This window comes from Artemia franciscana, chromosome 12 (genome assembly GCF_032884065.1).
Source record: "Artemia franciscana chromosome 12, ASM3288406v1, whole genome shotgun sequence".
Lineage (NCBI taxonomy): Eukaryota > Metazoa > Arthropoda > Branchiopoda > Anostraca > Artemiidae > Artemia > Artemia franciscana.
Genome location: NC_088874.1, coordinates 41,367,620 through 41,390,638, shown reverse-complemented (window position 1 = coordinate 41,390,638; position 23,019 = coordinate 41,367,620). Strand labels below are relative to the sequence as shown.

The 23,019-nt window shown below is 34.3% G+C and overlaps 1 protein-coding gene across 1 annotated transcript in view; it reads left to right on the top strand.

Moving 5' to 3' along the window:
- The window catches only part of LOC136034139 (p21-activated protein kinase-interacting protein 1-like), a 43,544-nt gene that overhangs the window by 8,924 nt on the left and 11,601 nt on the right, over nt 1-23,019 (top strand). The window contains exons 3-5 of the mRNA XM_065715315.1: nt 1,209-1,460; nt 7,878-8,023; nt 18,865-19,053. Coding sequence (XP_065571387.1) covers nt 1,209-1,460; nt 7,878-8,023; nt 18,865-19,053 — 587 coding nt within the window. The remainder of the gene's footprint in view (nt 1-1,208; nt 1,461-7,877; nt 8,024-18,864; nt 19,054-23,019) is intronic.

Genomic DNA, 23,019 nt, shown 5'->3' with positions numbered 1-23,019 from the left:
TGAATCTTATATATTTGGGATCAGCATAATAAGCCGATTCTTTTTATATGTTTATTTATGTCAAAATTCCGTTTTTTAGAGTTTCGGTTATTTTTGAGCCGTGTTGCTTACAGTTACCACGAACTGTTTGATAAAGGCAGTAAAAATTGTTTATTCATGAAATTCGCAAATATTACGTATTGTAGGTATTTTTTATGTGACTCTAAATAGAATCAGCCCTTGAACAGAAGAGCTCTGAAAGAAACTTAAATGTTATATGTACATCAATATCTAGTATTGCGTTCTTTGAAACGAAATGACGCAAGATTTATCATCTTGTTTAGTTATGTACAGCACAAGGTCATTGATCAAATATAACAGAAGAATGAAAGTTTTCAGGAATTTATATTAAAAACATGGTAAGATATTGAGAGAATTTGAAACATTTTTCGTAGACCCCCCCTATTTTGAAAAACTTCTTACCTTAGATTTTAAACTAAAGCAGAGTTTGCATTTTTGCAATATGCAATTGGAAAATCTAATAATTTCTAATAACCAATTGTTTAATAAGGAAAATAGACAAAAGATACACAAAATCTAAAAATAGATAATGGCAAAAGTAGATGACATGATTAGGCCCCTGCCAATGTTATTTTGTCGCCCAAGTGCCATGAGAGGGGTTTAAAACAGGGAAACTGTGTCTTTTTATATCACATATTGTCAACGTTTATGGTAAGAAATCTCACGGAAGGGGACCCCCCCCCCCCATTGTCCTCCTATGTGCAGGTATAAAAATAAGAATGTTTTTTGACCTATGTAAATCCTTTAGAGCAAAATTTAAAAGCATTTTACAAATGAGAAATCAGCAACTGATTTCCCAAAACCGAGAAATGTGATTACCATTATCAAAATTCCCCTACACTGCCACCTATAACGGCTAATTGGGTAGTGGAACCTTGAACGTTATACAGGGGTACTACCCAAAGGAGATGTATTATGGGGAAATTCTGTGTTCCAAAATTCTTTGGCTGAGATAGTAGATAGCACTTGTTTTTAGTTATGCACATCTTTCTACTACCGCTCTCGCTTCCTCGCTAGGTACTTCCATGTGTATAGATGGACTAAAATCAGTTAATTCGTTAGAAAACAGTCAATTCAGCACAAATTGTCTTCTTCTGTTTTTGTTTGCTAAGATAAAGCAAGCGTGGCTTTAAGTTCTTTTCCTTCAGGTACTGTTACATGCGTAGATGGATTCAAATCAGAGAATTTGTTAAGTGGTAGTGAAGATGGCACCATATGCATTTGGCGCACTAGAGGCTGGGAGTGTGACAGAACTCTAGTTAATGCTCATAAAGGGGGAGTAACCTCCCTTTCTATACATCCATCAGGAAAATTGGCACTATCAGTTGGAAAAGATAAAAGTCTTAGAACTTGGAATTTGATAAAAGCTCGAACAGCATACGTGAAAAATCTTCATGCAGGTAATAATTTTATTTTGACAATAAAAATGAGGGAAAACCAAGTATGCTTATCATGATGAAGTTTAAAAGGTTTTAAGTGAAATTGCTCTATAGAACGTAAATAATTCTTATTAGTACAGATCTGTGGAAAAAAGCATGAAATTTAACAAGAATCAAGTTAGACTAAAAATTAAAACTAATTCAAATGATCCGAAAAGAAAACAAATAATAAACATTTTACTTGGTGTAGTTGGAATTTAAGTGTGATATGTAAGCGGTGAAATTGATTATTGTACCTGAAATACCCATAGAAAAGAAAAAAAGGATAAATAAATAATAATTAATAAATAATTAAAGGATAAAAATTGAAACAAAAGAAAAAGCAAATACAGAAGAAAGAATAATGAGAACTCTTTTCCCAAGACAGTGAATGAACAAAATCTTTTTGAATATTTCGGTCCTATGTCTAAGGGCCGTCTTCAGCAAAGAAAATAATAAACAGTAACACACTTACAATAAAAGTTTTCGGTTAAAAGTCCATCTTTTTAAATAGCCTAGGCATCATTACTTCTTAATGAAAAGTTCTGCCAAGACTGTGTGATAACAGCTAACATTTTACAAGCTAAAAAGGTTCATTCATTTCTCTAACTGTATTTATTAAAAATTGGAATAATTTGTTATTGCGGTGTTTGCCTTCTCATTAGCTAATCCTGTAGTTCTTTTGGGATTGGGCTTGTTTTTATTGGTTCCTGTTTTTGTTTTATTTTGAAATAGATTATTTTCTATAATTAATTTTGTGTACATAGGGTTGAGCGTGTATTAACCCAAGTCTCTATTTAGGGATGTGTTATTATTTAGGTTTCGTTTTATTTCGATTGCATCGCGGACAGTTTGTTTGATTCCTAGGTCATTGCTAATTAGAATTGTTTCGTCAAATAAAACATAACGGGTTTGGATTTTCAAAAATATGATTGCTTAAAGCTGAATCGAAAGATATGGAGCTATTTTGAGATTTTAATGCTTTTTCAATACTTTCTTTGCATTGCTGTAATCTTGTTCCTAAGTTTCGGTGGGTTCGACCAATGTAATAATTTCCATAACTAAATGGTATTTGATACACCCCTCTTAGACGAGTAACTGGGGTTAAATCCTTACCAGAATTGAGAATATTCATTATACTTAAGTTATTTGTGAAGACAACACGTAAATTATTTTTTAAACAAACTTTTTCAGTTTTGATGTAATTTTCGGAATTTAAGGTAGTTAAATTCGAAATATTTAAATAGGTTTTGTTCATTCACTGTCTTGGGGAAAAAAAAAGTCCATTATTCTCCCTTCTGTATTTGTATTATGGAAAGCAGTGTGGTCTTCGCTATTATTTAAAAGAAAAAGCAAATGAATCAGGGCTCATCGGGGAGATACCACAAGCCTCTATTGACTTTGGTTCTTTGAGTCTTACGTTGTAAACCTAATCACAACTAGTCCTTGAACCTGCGGTTGAACAACAACCTTAAAGGTTCTCCGGGTATGGTAGTTGCTTTGTTTCAAAATAAAATACTTCCTTACATGAAGTGTCAATTGTGTGCACTTGAATACGCAAAGAATGTCTTCAACAAAACAAAACGAGATAAGCAAAAGAAAGAATAAGGAAGCATGTTTATAAAGGAATCTTTTCTTATAAAAAATAAGTTAACAAATAAGTAAAACTGTTTTCTTTACTATCATGTATCATATCAATACAATTTTTGGTTTTGTAATTTATTAGTTGAAATACCCCACTGCCCTTCGTCTCAATCTTATTTTTTGCATACAAGCAAAGATTAGCGGTAATGGGCCTTTGTTGCCTGGGTATCGATTTAGTTTGGTATATCCGATATGTCATGATATTGTTTGGTATCTCATGATATGTTTGGTATGTTATGTTTGGTAAACCGGCAAAGATGAAAACTGTGGCGACTAACTTGTTCTCCTTCCCGGAGAACATATTGACTTATTTACATATTGACTTAGAAACAGTTCACAAAGCCGTCATCTTATTCAGTTTTTTTTTTCTGTTTTTCCCAATGTTTTTTTTTATGCTTTGCCACACAAATATTTTGTCTGCGTTTTGGTTTCATTGACCAAAAGTTCCATTGCTTTTTACCTGTCGCAATTCAAAGCTTTGCTCTCACTGCTAAAAATTTTCTTGTTTTATCTGTCAATGCCACAATTTCAATAATTTTATACCGTAAATCATCTTTATTTTGGTCGGGCTGGGTTTTGCCACCTCTCCTTATAATACTTACATTTTGTCACCTATTATTGTAACGAATAGAAAATTTTTTACAGTTCAAGGAAAACTACAATAAAATAAAATTATGCCAACAAAGAATTGAGTTTGTGGAATACAGCTACACCTGTACACTTTTTTGGGGGGTATATTTACTCTTGTGCTTATTACTCATAATGTTTTTCTCTACTTAAACAGACTGTTTCTACTCAGACAGTGCTTTATTATTTTTTTTTTTTTTTTACCCAGACATATAGAAAAGTGTTACACTTAAAGTCGCTCCAAGGAAGGGCCACCGATTCAAGAAAATACAGGGGGGCAAGGAGGTTTCCTTCAGTTTATTTGAAAAAGATACAAAAACAGTATTTTTGAAAATATAGGAGGAGCGTGTTTTTTTCCAATTTTTTAGTGAACATACCTACAAATTTTTTTTTCAAACCTAAGATGGGCAATTATCCCCCTAATTGGCGCCCCTGTTCCAAGACAAAACATAAGATTTTGATAGTATGCTCTTTGAAAAGCTAATACCCATTAGGGGGTTTTGATGAAAAGCTAAATCGGTACATAGCTTTAGTAGTATGAAGTTTTTGCTGATTTTTACTTGAGTCTAGGGTCTTGTGAGCAATTTTTGCTTTGATTTTTCTGGGGTTAGTGGCAACCCTTACAGTATATGCCTTACCACGTTAGCTTGGATACCTTTGACATACATATTTGTGCTACTCGGGAATCCTTAAAGTAAATAAAGTTAATAGACATTTATCGGGTGCAGTGGTAGCTAGCAACTTAGTAAGAGAAAATCACGCCCCATAGTAAAAATGAAATAGGTCATAACTCTCAAAACTAGAATCAGATCAAAACACAAGTACGCTATTAGAACTGCCTTGTCCGAAGCCCCTATATTGGAAACTTATAGTCCCTTCGCTTGAACAACAAGGGAAATATACTGGCCTGAAAGTCAAGAAAAGTTGCTTGAACTGCGATATTCCGCATCGACATCAGGTTTTTTTTTATATATCAAGGGCAGTTAAAATAAAGAATGTAGGCTTAAATAATCTTCTTCATTTTGTTGTTTTTGAGGTATTTTTTAGGTTTAACTGGGATCAGATACTGTGCCCTCTGGTGGGTTACTGCTGCTGAGAATGAATTCCGGGGCCCGTATTACCAAATAGAGATCAATCCTATTGCGCCACCACAGGACGTGTAACGAATGTTTAATAAGTGAAAATAACCCGTCCTCGCTAGCGAGGGGGGTCAATGGTGTGACTGCCAGCTCAGCCGCCCGGGATGTGGGTGGCAATGGGCTTTTGAGGCCTGATCTTTAATCCAGTTGGATCCATCTCATCACAAATTACAATAAGTGAAAATGCTAATTTGTATAAGCCTTAAAGAATTTTAATAACTTTTTCTTTGGACTGGTATGGTGACACTTTCGCACAGTCTCATAACCGGAATTAGATTCTGAGCCCTGTCATTTTTTGCTACTGCTTCTGTAATGCTAAGCTGAATTCAGTTCCCTTGCGCTACTACAGGACATATTGATAATACCGAATAATTACCGAAGATAATTACCGCACATGCCGAAGTTCTTGAACAAACATCTATCTCGATAATTTGCCTTTTATGGGTATATTCTTACGACAGATATTCTGTGACACTAAATTTCTATTATGACGCTTCAGCTTTCCGTTATGATACTATTCCAGGCCCCAGCCCCCTCTAAAGAAAATAATTCATAAATTAGTGACAAGCCTGAATGTGCAGCAGAGCATTATAAGAGCCAGTGTATTTTTTTTTGAAAATGTTTTCCAGATTAGTACGTTTTCCAGAAATATTAGTGTTTTCAAGATATGATGATGAAAACTTTGTTTATGACGCCACAACCTTCCGTCACGACACTATTCCACGACCCCCCCCCCCCCCACCACAAACACACAAAATATGGTAATTAATGAAAATAGGGAAAAACTGAATCCACTGCATTGTAAGAGCAAGTGCACATTTTTTTAGTAAGTGTTTTCCAGATTAGGGTGGTAGAAAACTCATAGAAGTTATTTGCAATTCAAAAACTCATTTCATGTTGAGTGTGGTATTGAATTGTTGATTGACAATAAATTCCAACCGTAATATTTAACAGTGCTAAGGGAATTAAAATTAAAACTAATTAAAAATTAAAAATTAAAAAACTCTCATTGTCGCTTGTCTTCTAATCACAAACAATGTGAGTCTCTTCTTGCGCCACCGAAGGTTCAATACAATTACCCTGGGAAAAATGCAAATTCTTCCTAAAATTTGTGACCTATTTAGATCGTTTTTGTGGCCAAAAATGTCAGTATGCCAGTTTTAAGATAAGCATGTAGCCTACCTGGAGGCCAGGCCCGGAACTCGGCTACTTTTTTGCTACCTTTTCCTCGGAAAAATGGAGGGCTCTATAGGGAATCAATATAACGTTGAAGGATCCTAATGCCTTGTCACTTTCATTATTGATACGTTCTGATTTTCGCTGTCTCTTGTACTTGTAATTTTCGCTGCCGTATATCTTCTAACCATGTATTTCTTTTTCCTCTCTGTGCCATATTTTCTATTCGCATATTTCTTTGTTCTCCACTTTCGTTTTTATTCGTTTTCGCTCCTTGTTGTTGCATATCTTGTAAACACATATTTCTTTGTTCTTCATTTTTATTTTTGACTCGTTTTAGTTCTTTCTGCTATCTTCTAACCGGGTATTTCTTTTTTCTTCACTTTTGTTTTTACTCGTTTTAGTTCTTTCCGCTGTCTTCTAACCGGGTATTTCTTTTTTCTTCACTTTTGTTTTGACTCGTTTTAGTTCTTTCTGCTATCTTCTAACCGGGTATTTCTTTTTTCTTCACTTTTGTTTTTACTCGTTTTAATTCACTCTGCTATCTTCTAACCAGGTATTTCTTTTTTCTTCACTTTTGTTTTGACTCGTTTTAGTTCTTTCTGCTATCTTCTAACCGGGTATTTCTTTTTTCTTCACTTTTGTTTTTACTCGTTTTAATTCTTTCTGCTATCTTCTAACCGGGTATTTCTTTTTTCTTCACTTTTGTTTTTACTCGTTTTAATTCTTTCTGCTATCTTCTAACCAGGTATTTCATTTTTCTTCACTTTTGTTTTTACTCGTTTTAGTTCTTTGTACTGTCTTCTAACCGGGTATTTCTTTTTTCTTCACTTTTGTTTTGACTCGTTTTAGTTCTTTCTGCTATCTTCTAACCGGGTATTTCTTTTTTCTTCACTTTTGTTTTTACTCGTTTTAATTCTTTCTGCTATCTTCTAAGCAGGTATTTCTTTTTTCTTCACTTTTGTTTTGACTCGTTTTAGTTCTTTCTGCTATCTTCTAACCGGGTATCTCTTTTTTCTTCACTTTTGTTTTTACTCGTTTTAATTCTTTCTGCTATCTTCTAACCAGGTATTTCTTTTTTCTTCACTTTTGTTTTTACTCGTTTTAGTTCTTTCTGCTATCTTCTAACCGGGTATTTCTTTTTTCTTCACTTTTGTTTTTACTCGTTTTAGTTCTTTCTGCTGTCTTCTAACCGGGTATTTCTTTTTTCTTCACTTTTGTTACTAATAAAATAACCCCTCCTGCAAGCAGTATTAAACACTAACCTGGATTATTATTTTTTTTTTTTTTGCAAATATGGATTATTGAAGACCTCGACGAATATCTGCAGATTTCTTCACTTTTGTTTTTGACTCGTTGTAATTGTCGTTGACGCAAGTATTCTAACTTTATATTTCTTTGTTCTTCATTTTCGTTTATCATTACTTCAGACATTTTTTTCAATATCCTTTACCCATTGTTTTATTTGCCCATTGATTTTGCCCATTGCATTAATGAAGACTTGGACTAATATCTCCAGATTTCCATACTAATCCTTCTATGTTTGGGATGTAATTACATAGTGACAGAACCAGTGGCATACCAAAGATTTTTTTTGGGAGACGAGGGGGATGCACTACTGATTTTTTTTTAAAAGTTTGAATAGGAAATGCCCGGAAATTCTTTTTTTTTTGGGGGGGAGCCAAGCATATTTCCCTGTACACAACCACCATAATTTGCAATACTTCCATCTTCTATATGAGGAATTGTTTGGGTTTTCTGCGAACTCCAGCTTTTCAACCTCAAGAGAAAATAAAATTTAATCTTTTTGTAGTTGGTGATTTAGTTCGTTGGTCAGATGAAGGAACTCGATACTTAGTGGTAATTGACTCAACTTTGACCGTTTATTCAACAGAATCGGCAGACGTAGTTTATGTTGTAAAAACAAAGGGAAGGATACACAGTGCAGTTTTCGTACAGGTAAGATCGTAACGGGTAATAGTTGATTTTTTTATATACACACACAAAAAAATTGAAAACCACCTGAAAAAAATTGAATACACACACAAAAAATTGAAAACCACCTGAATCCTAAAAAAAACACTTGCTATCTCATACCTAAAGGCGTTTTGCTTCAATTTACCCCCCCCCCGTAATGGAGCAATATGTAGCCGAGTTTATATATTAGTGTTATATTTTACGATAGCGTTCTTCGCTACTACTCTTCGCTACTTCGATACTACTCTTTTCTTCGCCCTATAGTAAAGGCCATATGGTTCCAATGTTTTATTATTTATTATTATTTTTTTCCCAGTGGCACTTCATATGGAAGGGGTCGTTGCATAACTTTGGAGGGGGCTCATTCGATTAGAAACTGGAAGTTCCAATGCCCTTTTTATTAGTCAAAAATGATCCGAGGGCATCTAGCCCTCCCCCACATCCCTTTTTCGCCAAATGAATCTGATAGCTAGTTTGAGATAGCCATTTTGTTAAAATAGTTCAACGGTCAGATAACAAAAACTCTATTGCCGATACAACCCCCAGGGCCTGGGGAGGCGTTGTAAGTTATGCCCTGGAGGCATATATGGTTCTTATGAAAGGGATGCTCGTATAAACTTCAGAGAGAGCTCATTTGACTGGAAATTGAAAGTTCTAGTTCCCTTTTTAAGAGTCAAAAGAGATCCAATGGCAACTAGCCCCCCCCCCCTACGGCTTCTCTGCAAACCCATCCGGTCAAAATTTTGAGATTGCTATTTTGTTAAAAATAGTTCGAACGGTTAGATAAGAAAAACATCTGGTGTCGATACAACCCCTCAGGGCCTGTGGGCAGGCGTTGTAAGTTAAGCCCTGTGGGCCTGTATTGTTCTTATGGAAGGGACGCTCGTATAAACTTCAGAGAAAGCTCATTTGAATGGCAATTGGAAGTTCTAGTTCTCTTTTTAAGAGTCAAAAGAGATCGGAGAGCAACTAGTCCTCCCACGCCCTTTCCCCCCGAATCCATCTTATACAAATTTTGAGCTGGCCATTCAAAGGTCAGATAACAAAAACTCTGGTGTCGGCACAACCCCCCAGGGCCCGGGAGCAGGCGTTGTAAGGTATGTCCATGAGGCATGTATGGTTCTTATGAAAGAGATTCTCGTATAAACTTCAGAGAGGGCTCATTTGATTCGAAACTGAAAGTCCTAGTTTACTTTTTAAGAGTCAAAAGAAATCCGGGGGTAACTAGCCCCTCTAAGCCTTTTTTTCCTAACTGATCCAATAAAAATTCTGAGATTTTCATTTTGTTAAAAATAATTCACAGGTTAGATAAGAAAAACCGTATATGCGGGCGCATGTAAGGTTTCTATGAAAAATGTGGTCGTATAAACTTTGGAAGGGTCTCGAATGATTAGAAATTGAGGGTTCTAATTCACCTTTTAATAGTTTGATGGCATCTAGCCCCCTCCCAACCTTCTTTTCCCAAAAAAAAGAAAAGGAGCCTTAAAAAAAAGGAAAAAAAGGAGCGGGGGAGGAAGCCTAGTTGCCCTCCGATTTTTTGGTTACTTGAAAAGGCAACTAGAACTACTAATTTTTCATGAATGTTTTTATTAGTAAAAGATACACGTAACTTATAAATTAGCTTACGTAACGAACTTTTGCATTCTCATGTTTTTATTACATATATTAGGGGGTTCACCCCCTCGTCAGTACCTCGCTCTTTACACTAAAGCTTAAAGTTTTTCCCAGTTTATTAAGAATGACCCCTGAATCACAAAAGCCATAGAATAAATAGTTGAAATTACTAGGAGGAGGTGAGCCCCTCATATGCGCAATAATTTCTGTTCGTTTTAAGTATTAATGCTGCTCCTTACTTCCAGTTGAAAAAGCTTTTTCATAGTTATTTTTTCATTGTTTTTTTTAATAATGCTAAAAAATCCTGTATGAATATACCTTCCCCTTTCGTATCCATCGATACTAATTTCCCCTTAGATAGTTAATTTTCATTTTTATTATTTCTTGAAAACTTTGTAAAAGTCGGAGAGTCGTATCAATTATTCTTGTTGATCAAATAGTATACTATGGTATGGAAACTCAGACAAAAGCTGTGCAATTGGTGATTCTAAAGTTTATGGTTTTTTATTATATCCTAGAGACCGCTGCATTTTTGGTTTGTTCTTAGACATCGAGGAAAATGCCGCATTTGTGCGTTTTAATATTTCATTAATATAAATTCTTGTTTTAAGTTACAAGAGATAGTGACACCCAATAATCTCATAGTACTAACTAATATTTCAGGGGGATTGGGCAAGTCAAAGAATGGAAAAGTCTTGTTAAAACCGTAGAGGATTTTAGAGGATTGCTAGTGTTATTGTCCGTTTTTTATTGATATCCAATAGCCGAAACCCTCAATAGCTTATAAGACATTGGAGTCATTAACATGTATTGTTTATAACTTGCATAATTTGAAAGGTTATTGCTTGTGCTCACAAACCTTCCATTTATGTAGACACTGATTTGTCTAAAAAGATTGCGCAGTACACAATTTTCAAAGGATAACCCCTTGGCTGCACTTGGTTTGTCATTGTTAGATTTTTGACAATCACTTGCAAATCTATAAATGTGGAAGTCAAATCTATGAAATAGTCTTCACTGGAATAACACAATAAGATTCTATGACTTTTAGGGGGTGTTCTCCCCTATTTTCTAAAATAAGGCAAATTTTCTCAGGCTCGTAACTTTTGATGGGTAAGACTAAACTTGATGAAACTTATATATTTAAAATCAGCATTATAATGCAATTCTTTTGATGTAGCTATTGGTGTCAAAATTCCATTTTTTATAGTTTTGGTTACTATTGAGCCGGGGCACTCCTTACTACAGTTTGTTACCACGAATTGTTTGATAACACATTCTCTTACTTATAATTATCATTCTCTTATTTAGGTGGCTACAAAGTTCTGCAAATTTAGTTTTCTTTTTTTTATTATTACAATTCAAACACAAGTTTTGGACTAAGGACTGGTTGTTAGATCACGGCTGTTTTCAGGGAGTAAAGGCTTTGTACTTCTAGTGAATGGTGTCTTCACTACAAACAGGATTATGGTTACTGCCCGTTTTTCTAACGGTAAATGTATAAGGCCTACTGCCTGTTTGGCGCTTAACTAAAAGGAATCATATCACAAATATTTTCTTTTGTTTTTAATACAACTTTGAAATAAAATGAAAATTGCAGTGAAACCAGAAAAGGATTTACCAATAGGCCCCCTAGGCCCTGCGGCTTTCATTATTCCCGAAGTTTTGGAAATTTCCCCGAAAATCTTGCAAAAACGGAGTGGCAAAAACGCTTGGGCCTAGAGGCGTCAAAGCGTTAAATCCGGCCCAGGTGAAACAGAATCTTGAGCTGTTGAGCTTTCAGCAATATCATTCCATATCCAATATTCACTTTAATTTATTAGCTTTTACCAAAACTGTTAATTTATTTTGGAATAAAAAAATATTTTTAAATAGGGAAGTTCGAAAAACTTGAAACTTTGGCTGTCAAAAACGAACAGAAATTAATTCAAAGAAGAAACTTTCCGAAATAGAAGTTTTCTAAAGAATTTAACGGCCATATTAAACTTCAGATCAGAAGAAATAGAAGCCTACAATAACTCAAACTCAAAACAGCCGAAAATTACTATTAAAGAATAAATGAAACACAAAACGAATAGAAATTAAATTTTTGGTTGTTTTGAGTTAGAGTTATTATAGGTTTCTGTTTCTTCTGATGATAAGTTTAATATGGCCTTTACTGTTCTTTAGAAAACTTTTTTTCGGGATTTTTTTTTTCAAATTAACTGTATAATAGAAAGAGAATGTTTATGGTGACCTTAGATGGCTTGCTGATGCCATCTACGTTGGAGTTGATAAAACCTACTTGGGGATATTGTTTAAATAGAGATTATGAATTTGAAAAGTCTTCAAGGTGAACCCTTTAAATTGGGATTTATTTCTTGAATTCTAATTAATTTTGAGTGAGGATCTTGAATTAAAATGGAATAGTTGGGGGCATCAAGTCATGGCTAATTGTAGAAAAAGCCAAGACAGATAGTCCGATTGAATGAGAAGCAAACCTGGGATTAATCCCCCTTTATTAGGATTGCATGAAAATTATGTTAATTCATTTGTTAATAGATATGTCTTTCTGTTATCTGCCCAAGCGTCATTCCTTGAGCAGTAGAACCAAGGTAGGTAGTCATAGAGCTAAGATAGTGATAGAACCTATAGTTTTCCTAGTGTTTAGTTAAATGGCAATGGCAAAGAGAACCTTATTTGTGTTTCAGTTGCTGGAATAATAAGAGAGTCTGGTTTTTATGACATCGCTGTGAAGGTACCGGCTACTACGATCATGATAGTTTATCATGATAGTTAATGATAGGTTAAATGGCAGGGGTAAACGGTGGGAGTAAGTGATATTGTTTATATAGAAAAATATGAATTTGCAAAATCTTCAAGCTGAACCCTTTTAAAAGGGATATATTTCTTGAATTTTAGTTAATTGTAAGTGAGACTTCCTTAATTTATTAATTGTATCAGGAGGGAGAACCTTATTTGTGTTTCAGTTGCTGGAATAATAAGAGAGTCTGGTTTTTACGACATCGCTGTGAAGGTACCGGCTACTACGATCATGATAGTTTATCATGATAGTTCATGATAGGTTAAATGGCAGGGGTAAACGGCGGGAGTAAGTGATATTGTTTATATAGAAAATATGAATTTGCAAAATCTTCAAGCTGAACCCTTTTAAAAGGGATATATTTCTTGAATTTTAGTTAATTGTAAGTGAGACTTCCTTAATTTAAATGAGACTTCCTTGATTTTTGTGAAAGTTGTTGTTACATTAATTGGGATATGTACAATTTCGTCTGTTATTTCGAATAATTTCTATTTTAATCATATTTCCATGTTCTAAGGTCTCTGTCAAAATAGTAAAAATGACCCCCCCCCACCAAAAAAGGATCGATGGTTATGCCTTATAAAAGCATACAAGCGTTCAAATCTTGATAAGTTGGAGCTCAACCGATTTTTCCTAACTGCTTGCTACAAATAGGTAGAGTGTCGAAATCTGTTTACTAACATCTAAAAAAAAACCTGTAAGTGATAGACCCTTAGGTCTTAGTTCTGATGAGGCATTGAATCTCAGAATTTATGTCAATGGGAAGGGGTTGGTAAAAAAAAGGTGAATTTTAAAGCCACAGACTTTTAAGCTTTCTGGGGGGTGGGGGTAGACCAATCTTTTTGACTGATTCCTATCCCTCTGTCCGCTTCTTTACATATCAATTGAAGATCGCATCATTATTCAATTATCGAAATAATATATTGGGTTTCCTTATTTATGCAAGGTGAATTATGTGTTTATGCGTCAATATTTTTAACAATGGCCCTTGAAGTTTCCTGATAGATTTTACTTGGTATAAGTAAAATTTGTAATGTTCGAACTGTGTTCATGTAGCTAACTAGTGCACTTATTAATTTTTTTGTCACAATTTTGGCTTCTTTCGAAGGGACATACATACGACTACAATAAAATAAAGACGTTAAAAAACGGGATAATCTTCAAATGCACTAAATTTTGAATTCATTTGGGCAACAGGCAAAAGGAATCCGTGGTATTCTCAGAAGATGATTTCGCAAACATTTTAACCAATTATCTCTTAGAACTATTCATCATCGGTTTAGCTATAAAAGTAAGTGGTTGGGTGGTTGGTGCGCTGAGTTGGGAATCGTTTACCGAAGGACTCGGGTTCGATTCATGGCGTGGCCGGTTATTTCCTTTATTTGGTTTGGGACGTGGGTCAGTGGCGTGACTCTGTAAGCTCTGCCAGAGTCGACCCAGCTCTAAATGGGTAAGCTTTGCCAGAGTCGACCCAGCTCTAAATGGGTACCTGCAGAAATCTGGGGAAGGTAAGTAGGAAAAGTGTGCGAAAGCATAAGCAGTATCCCCTCATTACCTTTAAAGGGAGCCCTATTCCTTCGAATCCCGGTCCCGCAACTTTTTTTAAACTTCTGTAAGACACAGGTATTATCAATTCTCTTGGAGACGGAGCTTCTTGTTACGTAATAGGGAAAGTTTACCTGTGTTACGGATGCTGCAATCTTGCGTGACTTGTTGGATTATACGATTGGCTTCAGTATTATTTCTGCATCGGAAGGATAAACATCTACATCTGATTTTTCAAAATGTTCAGAAGAAATATTTCAAGAAGACGTGTGTTCATGATAAAGTTATTGTAGTATTGAATGCTGACATGAAAAATTATTTGAATTGTGAAACAAGTGCTAATAGTAATCTTTATTGGTAATGTATGTGTGCATTGCGTGAAAGAGTTAAATTTCTTTGGAGTACCGAGAAAATTCTAGTGTTATAGAGGTGGATATGCGAGAGTACTATTTCCAGCGAAGTTAGTCTTGAAAAAAACGCACGCATAAAACTTATAGTTGATGACAAAGGTCAAGTTCTTGATACCGCTGCTAGTAACATCTTACCCCTTGATGACGAAGGTCAACTTCTTGATACCGTTGCTGGTAACATGTTACCTATTGATAGACCCTATCACCATTTTTCTGTCTTTACCATTCAGCGGAAGTTAAAAAGAAGTTAAGCACACTCCTCTATTATCATGCAGCATATCATGTCTATAGTCAAAGCCCATATTGAAAGAAAAGTATTCTAACTTCTACAATCCTTTAAATCTGCATTAGATTTTCTAAAATTCTTCTTCCCCCACTCGTCTCTTCCACCAACAAATTCCTTTTTAAATTTTGAGACATTCAAATCTAAACTTTCAATAAATAACTTCTGACCCACTCCGGTTTTGACTATGATTTGCCACCCTATTGAGGTGAGAAAATGCTTCCCGCCCAATCTAAAAAACGCCCTGAAAATCGTGTAAGTCTGGGTGAAGCGTCAACATCTTTGTTTGAAGGTAATCCGAGTAAACCTAACCCATCTTTCCATTTAAGTTTTGTGTGTGTGTGATAGTTGTTTTAATACTGTCCCAGAATCCCCTCCCGAATTTGTCATTCAAGAAGTACCCGAGTCTTGCTTACATAGGAGTGTGCTATGTCTATTGGATGTGTATGGACACTACCTACCACTTGTAAGGATGTTAAGGGGTCTCCAAACTCAGCTCTAAAGACATAAATATTGCGCAAAGTGGAGTTTGTTAAATGAAACTCTGGTAAAACAGGGGGTGAGTCGCTTCCATTTTGTCCTACTCCCCCGTATTGCTATCACTTTGCGGGGTGGGCACTTTCTCGACCTTGCTTTTTAGTAGCTGGTCCACCCATTCATAGTCCCTATCGAGGCCGAGGTCCAGCACAAACGCATCTAAATCAAATATAGGAGGAGCTGCAATAACCGGGTTCACCCTGCGCACTTAGAACCCCCTCGCGTTCACATTCCACTGGGGATGTACATGAATTGACGTGGAATTGGACTGACCGGGAAAATACGTTCTTGATGTACGCACCGGGTGTAGGAGGTAAAATTAGTAAGAGCTTACTAGCTCATTGAAACACTTTTGATCTCATCCTGAGAAAGAATTTATATTAGGTTGAAAGAGAACACAATAGGAACACAACAATTTGACCCTTCGGATGTATTGAAAACACACTACCACCTAAAGGTTTAATGATCAGAAAGTATTCCATACATGGACCCCTCAAAATCGTCCTTCGCAGCCATAGACCCCACACTGCCACTTTAAAACGCAAGACCATAAATTACCACATGAATGTGGGTAAGTTCTCCCTCGTTTACGAGTCCTAAAACGAGTTTAAAGAGTCCTAAACAGTGGACTGTTGGCAGCGAATGGCCTGACGGTCTTGTAGGGGCCGTGCTAACATCGAATCGCGTCGGTGGATCAACCCCCGTCCTCGCCTTCTTTTGGGGAGAAGTTTCTTGCTCTGAATTTTCCTTGAAAAGAAATAAAATCTTAATTTTCCATGAAGTGAAAAAATACATCTTATTTGATCATTTATGGAAATTAATTTGCATAAAAAGGACGCAAATGGTTAAAATATATCTTATTTTGTTCTTAAACTTTAGAAATAACCCCATTGCCCGCCTACCTACCTTTACGGGGCTCACATGTTGGGAAAATGCAGTAATGATAGGGAACTATGGGGGCAAACATTAGGAATGATGCATAGCCCTGGGGATAGCGAGTGGAATTTAAAATTCAATAGTTTTTAAAGGGGTCTGGGGGTTGGGTAAGCCAAAAATAGGGTATTTAAAGGAAAAATTTGAATTAGCTAATATTACAGACCTTAAATATTTTCCTTTGCGTTTTTATGCTTTGTGTAATACAGTAAATAAAAAAAAAACATTCTTCACACGTGTTTTGTTCTTGAGTTTCTAGTAGCTCACGTATAGCTGCCTATGTTCTCAAGCATGTCATTAAAATTTTGGTAATAAAAAGAAATGTTTTTGGTTTTTCCAAATACCTGGAGCCTAATTTCAACATATCCCCACTTAAATTTAACTCGTCCCTATTGCACCTACCCCTTCTATATCAATGTTAGAAAGCATGGGTTTCACGCCTCGTAACGATAAAAGAATCTTCGAAAGAACAGTAAAGAATTCAATTAACCAAAAATAGAATCGAATAATCCAGCCAAGTGAAGGTGAGTTATGTAATGAATACGGGAAAAATGGAATATTTTGACAGAAACTTTGAATTAATGAATATCGTTGATTGTAATTATTTTTATTTCGCGATTAAATTTTGTTTTTCCCTCTGTAATAAGCAATAGTAAAAGGAAATAAGTGTCCCTTTTTTCATGATTAAGTAGCAATAATAGCTTATAATGACTTCTTAAAATGGAAGTAGTTAGAATTTAGGTCGCCCTCCTGAAAATTCATAGACTGTATTTAACCATAACTAGCCAATTTGATCAGAAGAATATTTCTAAATTGTGATCTGCTTGTAAAACCAGAAAGTTCAAATTTACCTGCTGATAAGAATGTACGCTTTCACGCCATTGTCGCAAGACCTGCTGTTCGCTTTAAGCTTAACCTTTACGTGATGGAAGTTATCGTTAAATGTTAACGCAACTCAAAATTTTGTTTATATTTTTTTCACCCAGCTGCTAGAATATGCTTGAAAGCGCTTTAATATGAGACGTGAATTTCGTGATAAAAATGAGATAAATTAATCGGTTATAAAACGTTTTTATGTGTGTGTGTGTGGGGGGGGGTAGTTGCTATTACAATTTAGAGAATTAAAGTAGGTTATATTTGGGTATGCGCACCTTTTTTTTTGGTGGGGCAAGGGGGTATATAGAAAGAAACTCACCAGCATACAAGCAGAGGCCCACTCTCTTTTCAAATTTCTGTTAGCATTCATTTCGTAAAATCCTTGTTGTATGTTCAAAATCTTATGTAAGACTGATGGGGAAGTTCGTTCACTACCTGTTTTTATTCCCCCCTAAAAATAGAAAATTCCTCGGTTCCCATTAAAAGAATAGTGGATGACATGACGCTTCTGTTTTCCGGAAATGCAAGGGTACCTTTTGTTTACCAACATAACATTGTTCCACGAAAATTAATAGGTGCCTAGTCTCTATAATGGTTCTGGTAATAGAAAATTGCGGAAAAAATCCCTTGTTTGCTGACATGAAACGGCTCTGTGTGTGTAAAGCATGAAAATGTTGAGTGATGAACAATTAGGGACCATGTTCTTTCTTGAGGGGAACCCTGATGGTTTTTCCTGGTCCTCGTAGGTTTTTTAAGAAAACACACTATCATGTAAAACTCAAACTCGCAAAACCAAAAACTCAAATCGAAGAAATTCTGATTTGGTGGGCCCCTGCGACTTGATACCAGCGTTTTGAAGAAGTTTAAAAAAAAGTGGCGGGACTTGGATTCGAAGGGATTGGGCTCCGTTTAAAGAAGACATTAAGGAGATACTACTAGCATAAGATGGCTGGCCTCCTACCATCCGTCGAATTTCCTGGCTGAATGGCCACTAAATAGAGATTAGCACTGCTGGTTTGGACCTTAAAGCTTTAGTACAAATGAACTTACTTGCTTTGGTTAATTTTAAAAGATGGTGGCTTATAGTTATTTTTAGTTTTGATTAAGAGTGGATCAAATTATTTCAACAGATTACAACCAATGCATTTTTGTGACAGCTGAAAGTTATTTTGATTTGACAACTTCTAAATATAAACCGATCTAGTTAAACTAATATAGACTGCTTAAATGTGTGCCGAGTTTAAGAAAGTGGGCTATAAATCCTGGTTTGAAAAAAACGTGGAGAAAAAACTGCAATAGCGCATAAAGTAAGAAAATAAGGCTGCATGCACTTCTGCGGATAAAGGGTGACAGATTGCCAACAATTGCCCTTTTCGGCCAGCCGTCTATGGCTAAGCGGAAAGCAGGAAGTCTGCGATGGGGTGGAAGGATGTCGTAAAGAAAGGTTTAAGGGAAGTTGGAACTTCCTGGAGGGTATAAAGAGGGAGGCTTTGTATAGATTAGGACGAAGGAAGAGCGTGCGAAGCTTTTTTGGCCTCAGGCGGCTTGGTGCTGCGTTGAGTTGTTTAGTAGTAGTTAATAGTAATATGGGCTGCTCAATGGTGGGCCAGGTTTAAAAAAGTAGGCTAAAAATCTGGGCTTGGAAAAAGATAAAGAAAAAAAGGTTGCATAGCGACTTTTGAATTGTTACAGTGAATATATTACTAGGTTGCAACTGACGATTGTGTCTTGTAAATGTAGATCAGTATGGTTACTCTGATATAGGCCCTATATGGCACTATAGGCTCTATACATACCTGTCAAATCCTATTTTATGGTTTAGGAGGACATTCTGGCAATTGGCTCTGAGTCACCCAACGTGGAACTGCACAACTTGAGAACTGGTTCTCTACTTGTATCCTTTGAAGCCCACGAAAAGAGGGTGAAAGCTTTAGCATATGCAGCAGCTGAAGGCGAGACTTTCCTCTGTACTGCTTCCAGTGATGGCTTTGTTAAAGTCTGGAAATTGCAGGTAATTTTTATCGTTGCAAATTCTTCTATTGCAGGCGAAATTATAACATCTACGCTATTACAGGCAAAATTATTAAATTGTCGTTAAAATAGTAGAAGCATAGAAATTGGAGTTTTTAGTGTTTCCCGATTCTTTTTTCTCTTTCGTTTTCTGCTCTCTTTCTTTTTTTGGTCAAATCTTGAGAAAATTGTCATTTCTCTAAATAAATAAGTCCATTTTTGTTCTTATTTTTAGAAAGAAGCAGTTTGAGGATGCAATATATGATGTTTCTATCTATTATCCGTCCATGAGTCATTCCTAGGGTAGTAGAACCAAGGTAGATAGTCATAGAGCTAAGATAGTGATAGAACCTGGTTGACCAAATATTATATATATATATATATATATATATATATATATATATATATATATATATATATATATATATATATATATATATATATATATATATATATATATATATATATATATATATATATATATATATATATATATATATATATATATATATATATATATATATATATAATGAAAAGGGAAATCATCAATGCAACAGCATAAACACATTAAAAAAAAGAAAAAAAAGAAAAAAAAAGAAAGGAGATAGAAGGAGAAAGGGAAAACTGTTTTCCTAAATTAGTGATTAACATAGACCAGCACTTGAATGAGGCCTTAACCCCACTCATCCATACAACCATATAGGTCAAACAGCATAGCCATACACAATCAACCATAGAGAATAATCCATGGACAGGCAGTCATGTCGTCAATAAGTATAAGTCGCCATTTACCAAACAATAGAAACAATAAAGACAAATACTTCAGAGGCAACAACCCAACACAAGGGCTCATCAGGAGAATACACTTGCCTTTAGGGTTTGGGCACTTTAAATTCTCTACCCAGTCAAGTGTTGTGCCTACCACAGAATATCCATGGCATCCCCGTGTCAGGTATCACCCCAAAATACATGCCTATGAAAAAAAACAGCAAATGTAGAACAACCTAGTAACACCAAAACAAACTTATCCTGTTAAGATATTCCTCTTTTTAGCAACAATAGGTAAACTAAATGTGATAAATTTTACCAAATCACAAATATTAACACTTTGCAAAAAACCTGAATGAACTAAACAATTATAGAATTCATCTTTACCGTGTGGCTATTTAAAAAAAAAAATCCGCTCTATTAGAAACACAATTCAAAATAAATGGCGCTGCATCATCTTTTCGCGAACCTCCAAAATTAGCCGAAAATTTCCTTAAGTATTTCCAGATAATTCTTTTGGTATTTATTTAAAAGTTCGTTATAATGAAAACTAAATTTTTTAAATTGCCAAGTCAATTTATTTGCAGAAAAACCTCTCAATATCAATTTTTGGCTTAAGATTTTACATCTATTTTTAAAATCAATATAATTACTACAAATCCTTGCATAACGAAGTAACTGTGAGAAAAACGCCGAATATGTGATATTAGAGTGTATATTACTTTCAGGATATATATACATATGAAATAATACATATAAAATAATATATGCATATTATATATATTGTAAAATGTTACAATATTGTACATAGTAATAACGTCTGTTCTGGTATTTGTTTGAAGTGACCTTGGGTGGATTAAAAGATATGGATGGAGTAATTTTATAAAATTTTCGATTATTGATATATATATATATATATATATATATATATATATATATATATATATATATATATATATATATATATATATATATATATATATATATATACATATATATATATATATATATATATATATATATATATATATATATATATATATATATATATATATATATATATATATATATATATATATATATATATATATATCATGAAAAGAGAAATCACCAATGCAACAGCACAAACACATAAAAAAAAGAAACAGAAGGAGAAAAGGAAGACTGTTTTCCTAAATTAGTGATTAATATAGACCAGCACTTGAATGAGGCCTTAACCCTACTCATCCATACAATCACGTAGGTCAAACAGCATAGCCAAACACAATCAACCATAAAGAATAATCCATGGACAGGCAGTCATGTCGTCAACAAGTATAAGTCGTCATTTACCAAACAATAGAAAAAATAATAAAGACAAATAATTCAGAGGCAACAACCCAACACAAGGGCTCATCAGGAGAATACACTGGCCTATAGGGTTTCGCCACTTTAAATTCTCTACCCAGCCAAGTGTTGTGGCTACCACAGAATATCCATGGCATCCCCGCGTCAGGTATCACCCCCAAAATACATGCCTATGAAAAAAAAACAGCAAATGTAAAACAACCAAGTAACACCAAAACAAGCTTATCCTGTTAATATATCCCTCTTTTTAGCAACAATAGGTAAACTAAATATGATAAAATTTACCAAATCACAAGTATTAACACATTGCAAAAAAAAAAAATTAATGAACTAAACAATTATTGAATTCATCTTTACCATGTGGATATTTTTTTTTAAAAAATCCGCTCTATTAGAAACACAATTCAAAATAAATGGCGCTGCATCATCATTTGTCGAACCTCCAAAATTAGTTGAAAATTTCTTTAAGTATTTCCAGATAGTTCTTTTGATATTTATTTAAAAGTTCGTTATAATGAAAACTAAATTTTTTAAATTGCCAAGTTAATTTATTTGCAGAAAAATCTCTTGATATCAATTTTTGGCTTAAGATTTTACATCTATTTTTAAAATCAATATAACTACTACAAATCCTTGCATAACGAAGTAACTGTGAGAAAAATGCAGAATATGAGATATTTGAGTGTATATTACTTTCAGGGAATGGGAAACTAATCACTTCAAAATCAAAATCATCCGTTTTATTATACATTTTAAAACTTAATTTATTATTATCACAAATATTAACATTTAAATCTAAGAAATGATCTTCATGACCAGCGCTATGACTAGGTTCAAGAGTAAGCTCTGATGGATATATATTTTTAGAAATATCAATGAAATCCTTACAATTTAAGACCAAAATATCATCTAAATATCTTTTATTATTTGACAAAACATGTTTTAAATTATTTGGATTATTCTTATCCATCATATATTTATATTCTAGTTGACTTAAAAACAGTCAGCTATAAATGGGCTGGCATTCCCCCCATGGGAATTCCCACGATTTGCTTGTACAAATCACCACCAAATCTTATATAAGTATTGTATAAAACAAATTCTAATAACTCAAAAATCATATCCAAGCTGTAACATCTCAAGTTAACTGTGGTATTAAAGCAATTTGTCTATATAGCTTTTTTATTATAAGTGTCTATTTTTAAGAATCTTTTACTAGATAAGAGGAAAGATTTCTTGATAACAGTTTTTAAATTATCTAACACTACATTAAGTGATAAATTAGTATACATTGTCGCAAAATCGAAAGACTCAATTCTTTTAGCTGAAACCATTGTTAAAGACTATCACCTGCAGTGAATTATTAACACTCCAATATGGATTAAAATTCGAAAACTTTTTAATACCAGAACAATAGGTTTTAAGTTTATTTACAATTTCCTTTAAAATTAAAGAGAGGTCAGTAGCAGCAATGCGGGTTGGACATTTAGCTGCTCCAGCAATAAACCGTGGTTTAGGGGGATTCTTATGAAATTTTACAGTCCAATATAGGAAAGGGAACTTTTTATCATTGTCATTTATTTTAATATTAAAATTTTTAAAAAGTATTTCTTCAGTCTTGTCAATTAAATTCTCATCCTCTAAATTTACCTTTTCGTAAACATTAGTTGTGCATAACTCCCTTTTTAAGATATCACAATACAGCTTCTGACAAATTATGGCAAAATTATTATTAGCTTTATCCACTGGCACAATGACAAATTCATTCTGTAGATTAGCAATTGCTTGTTTAATCTTCGCATTATAAAATAATGATTTGGTGTTACTATTTTTTAAATTAGAATATATTTTA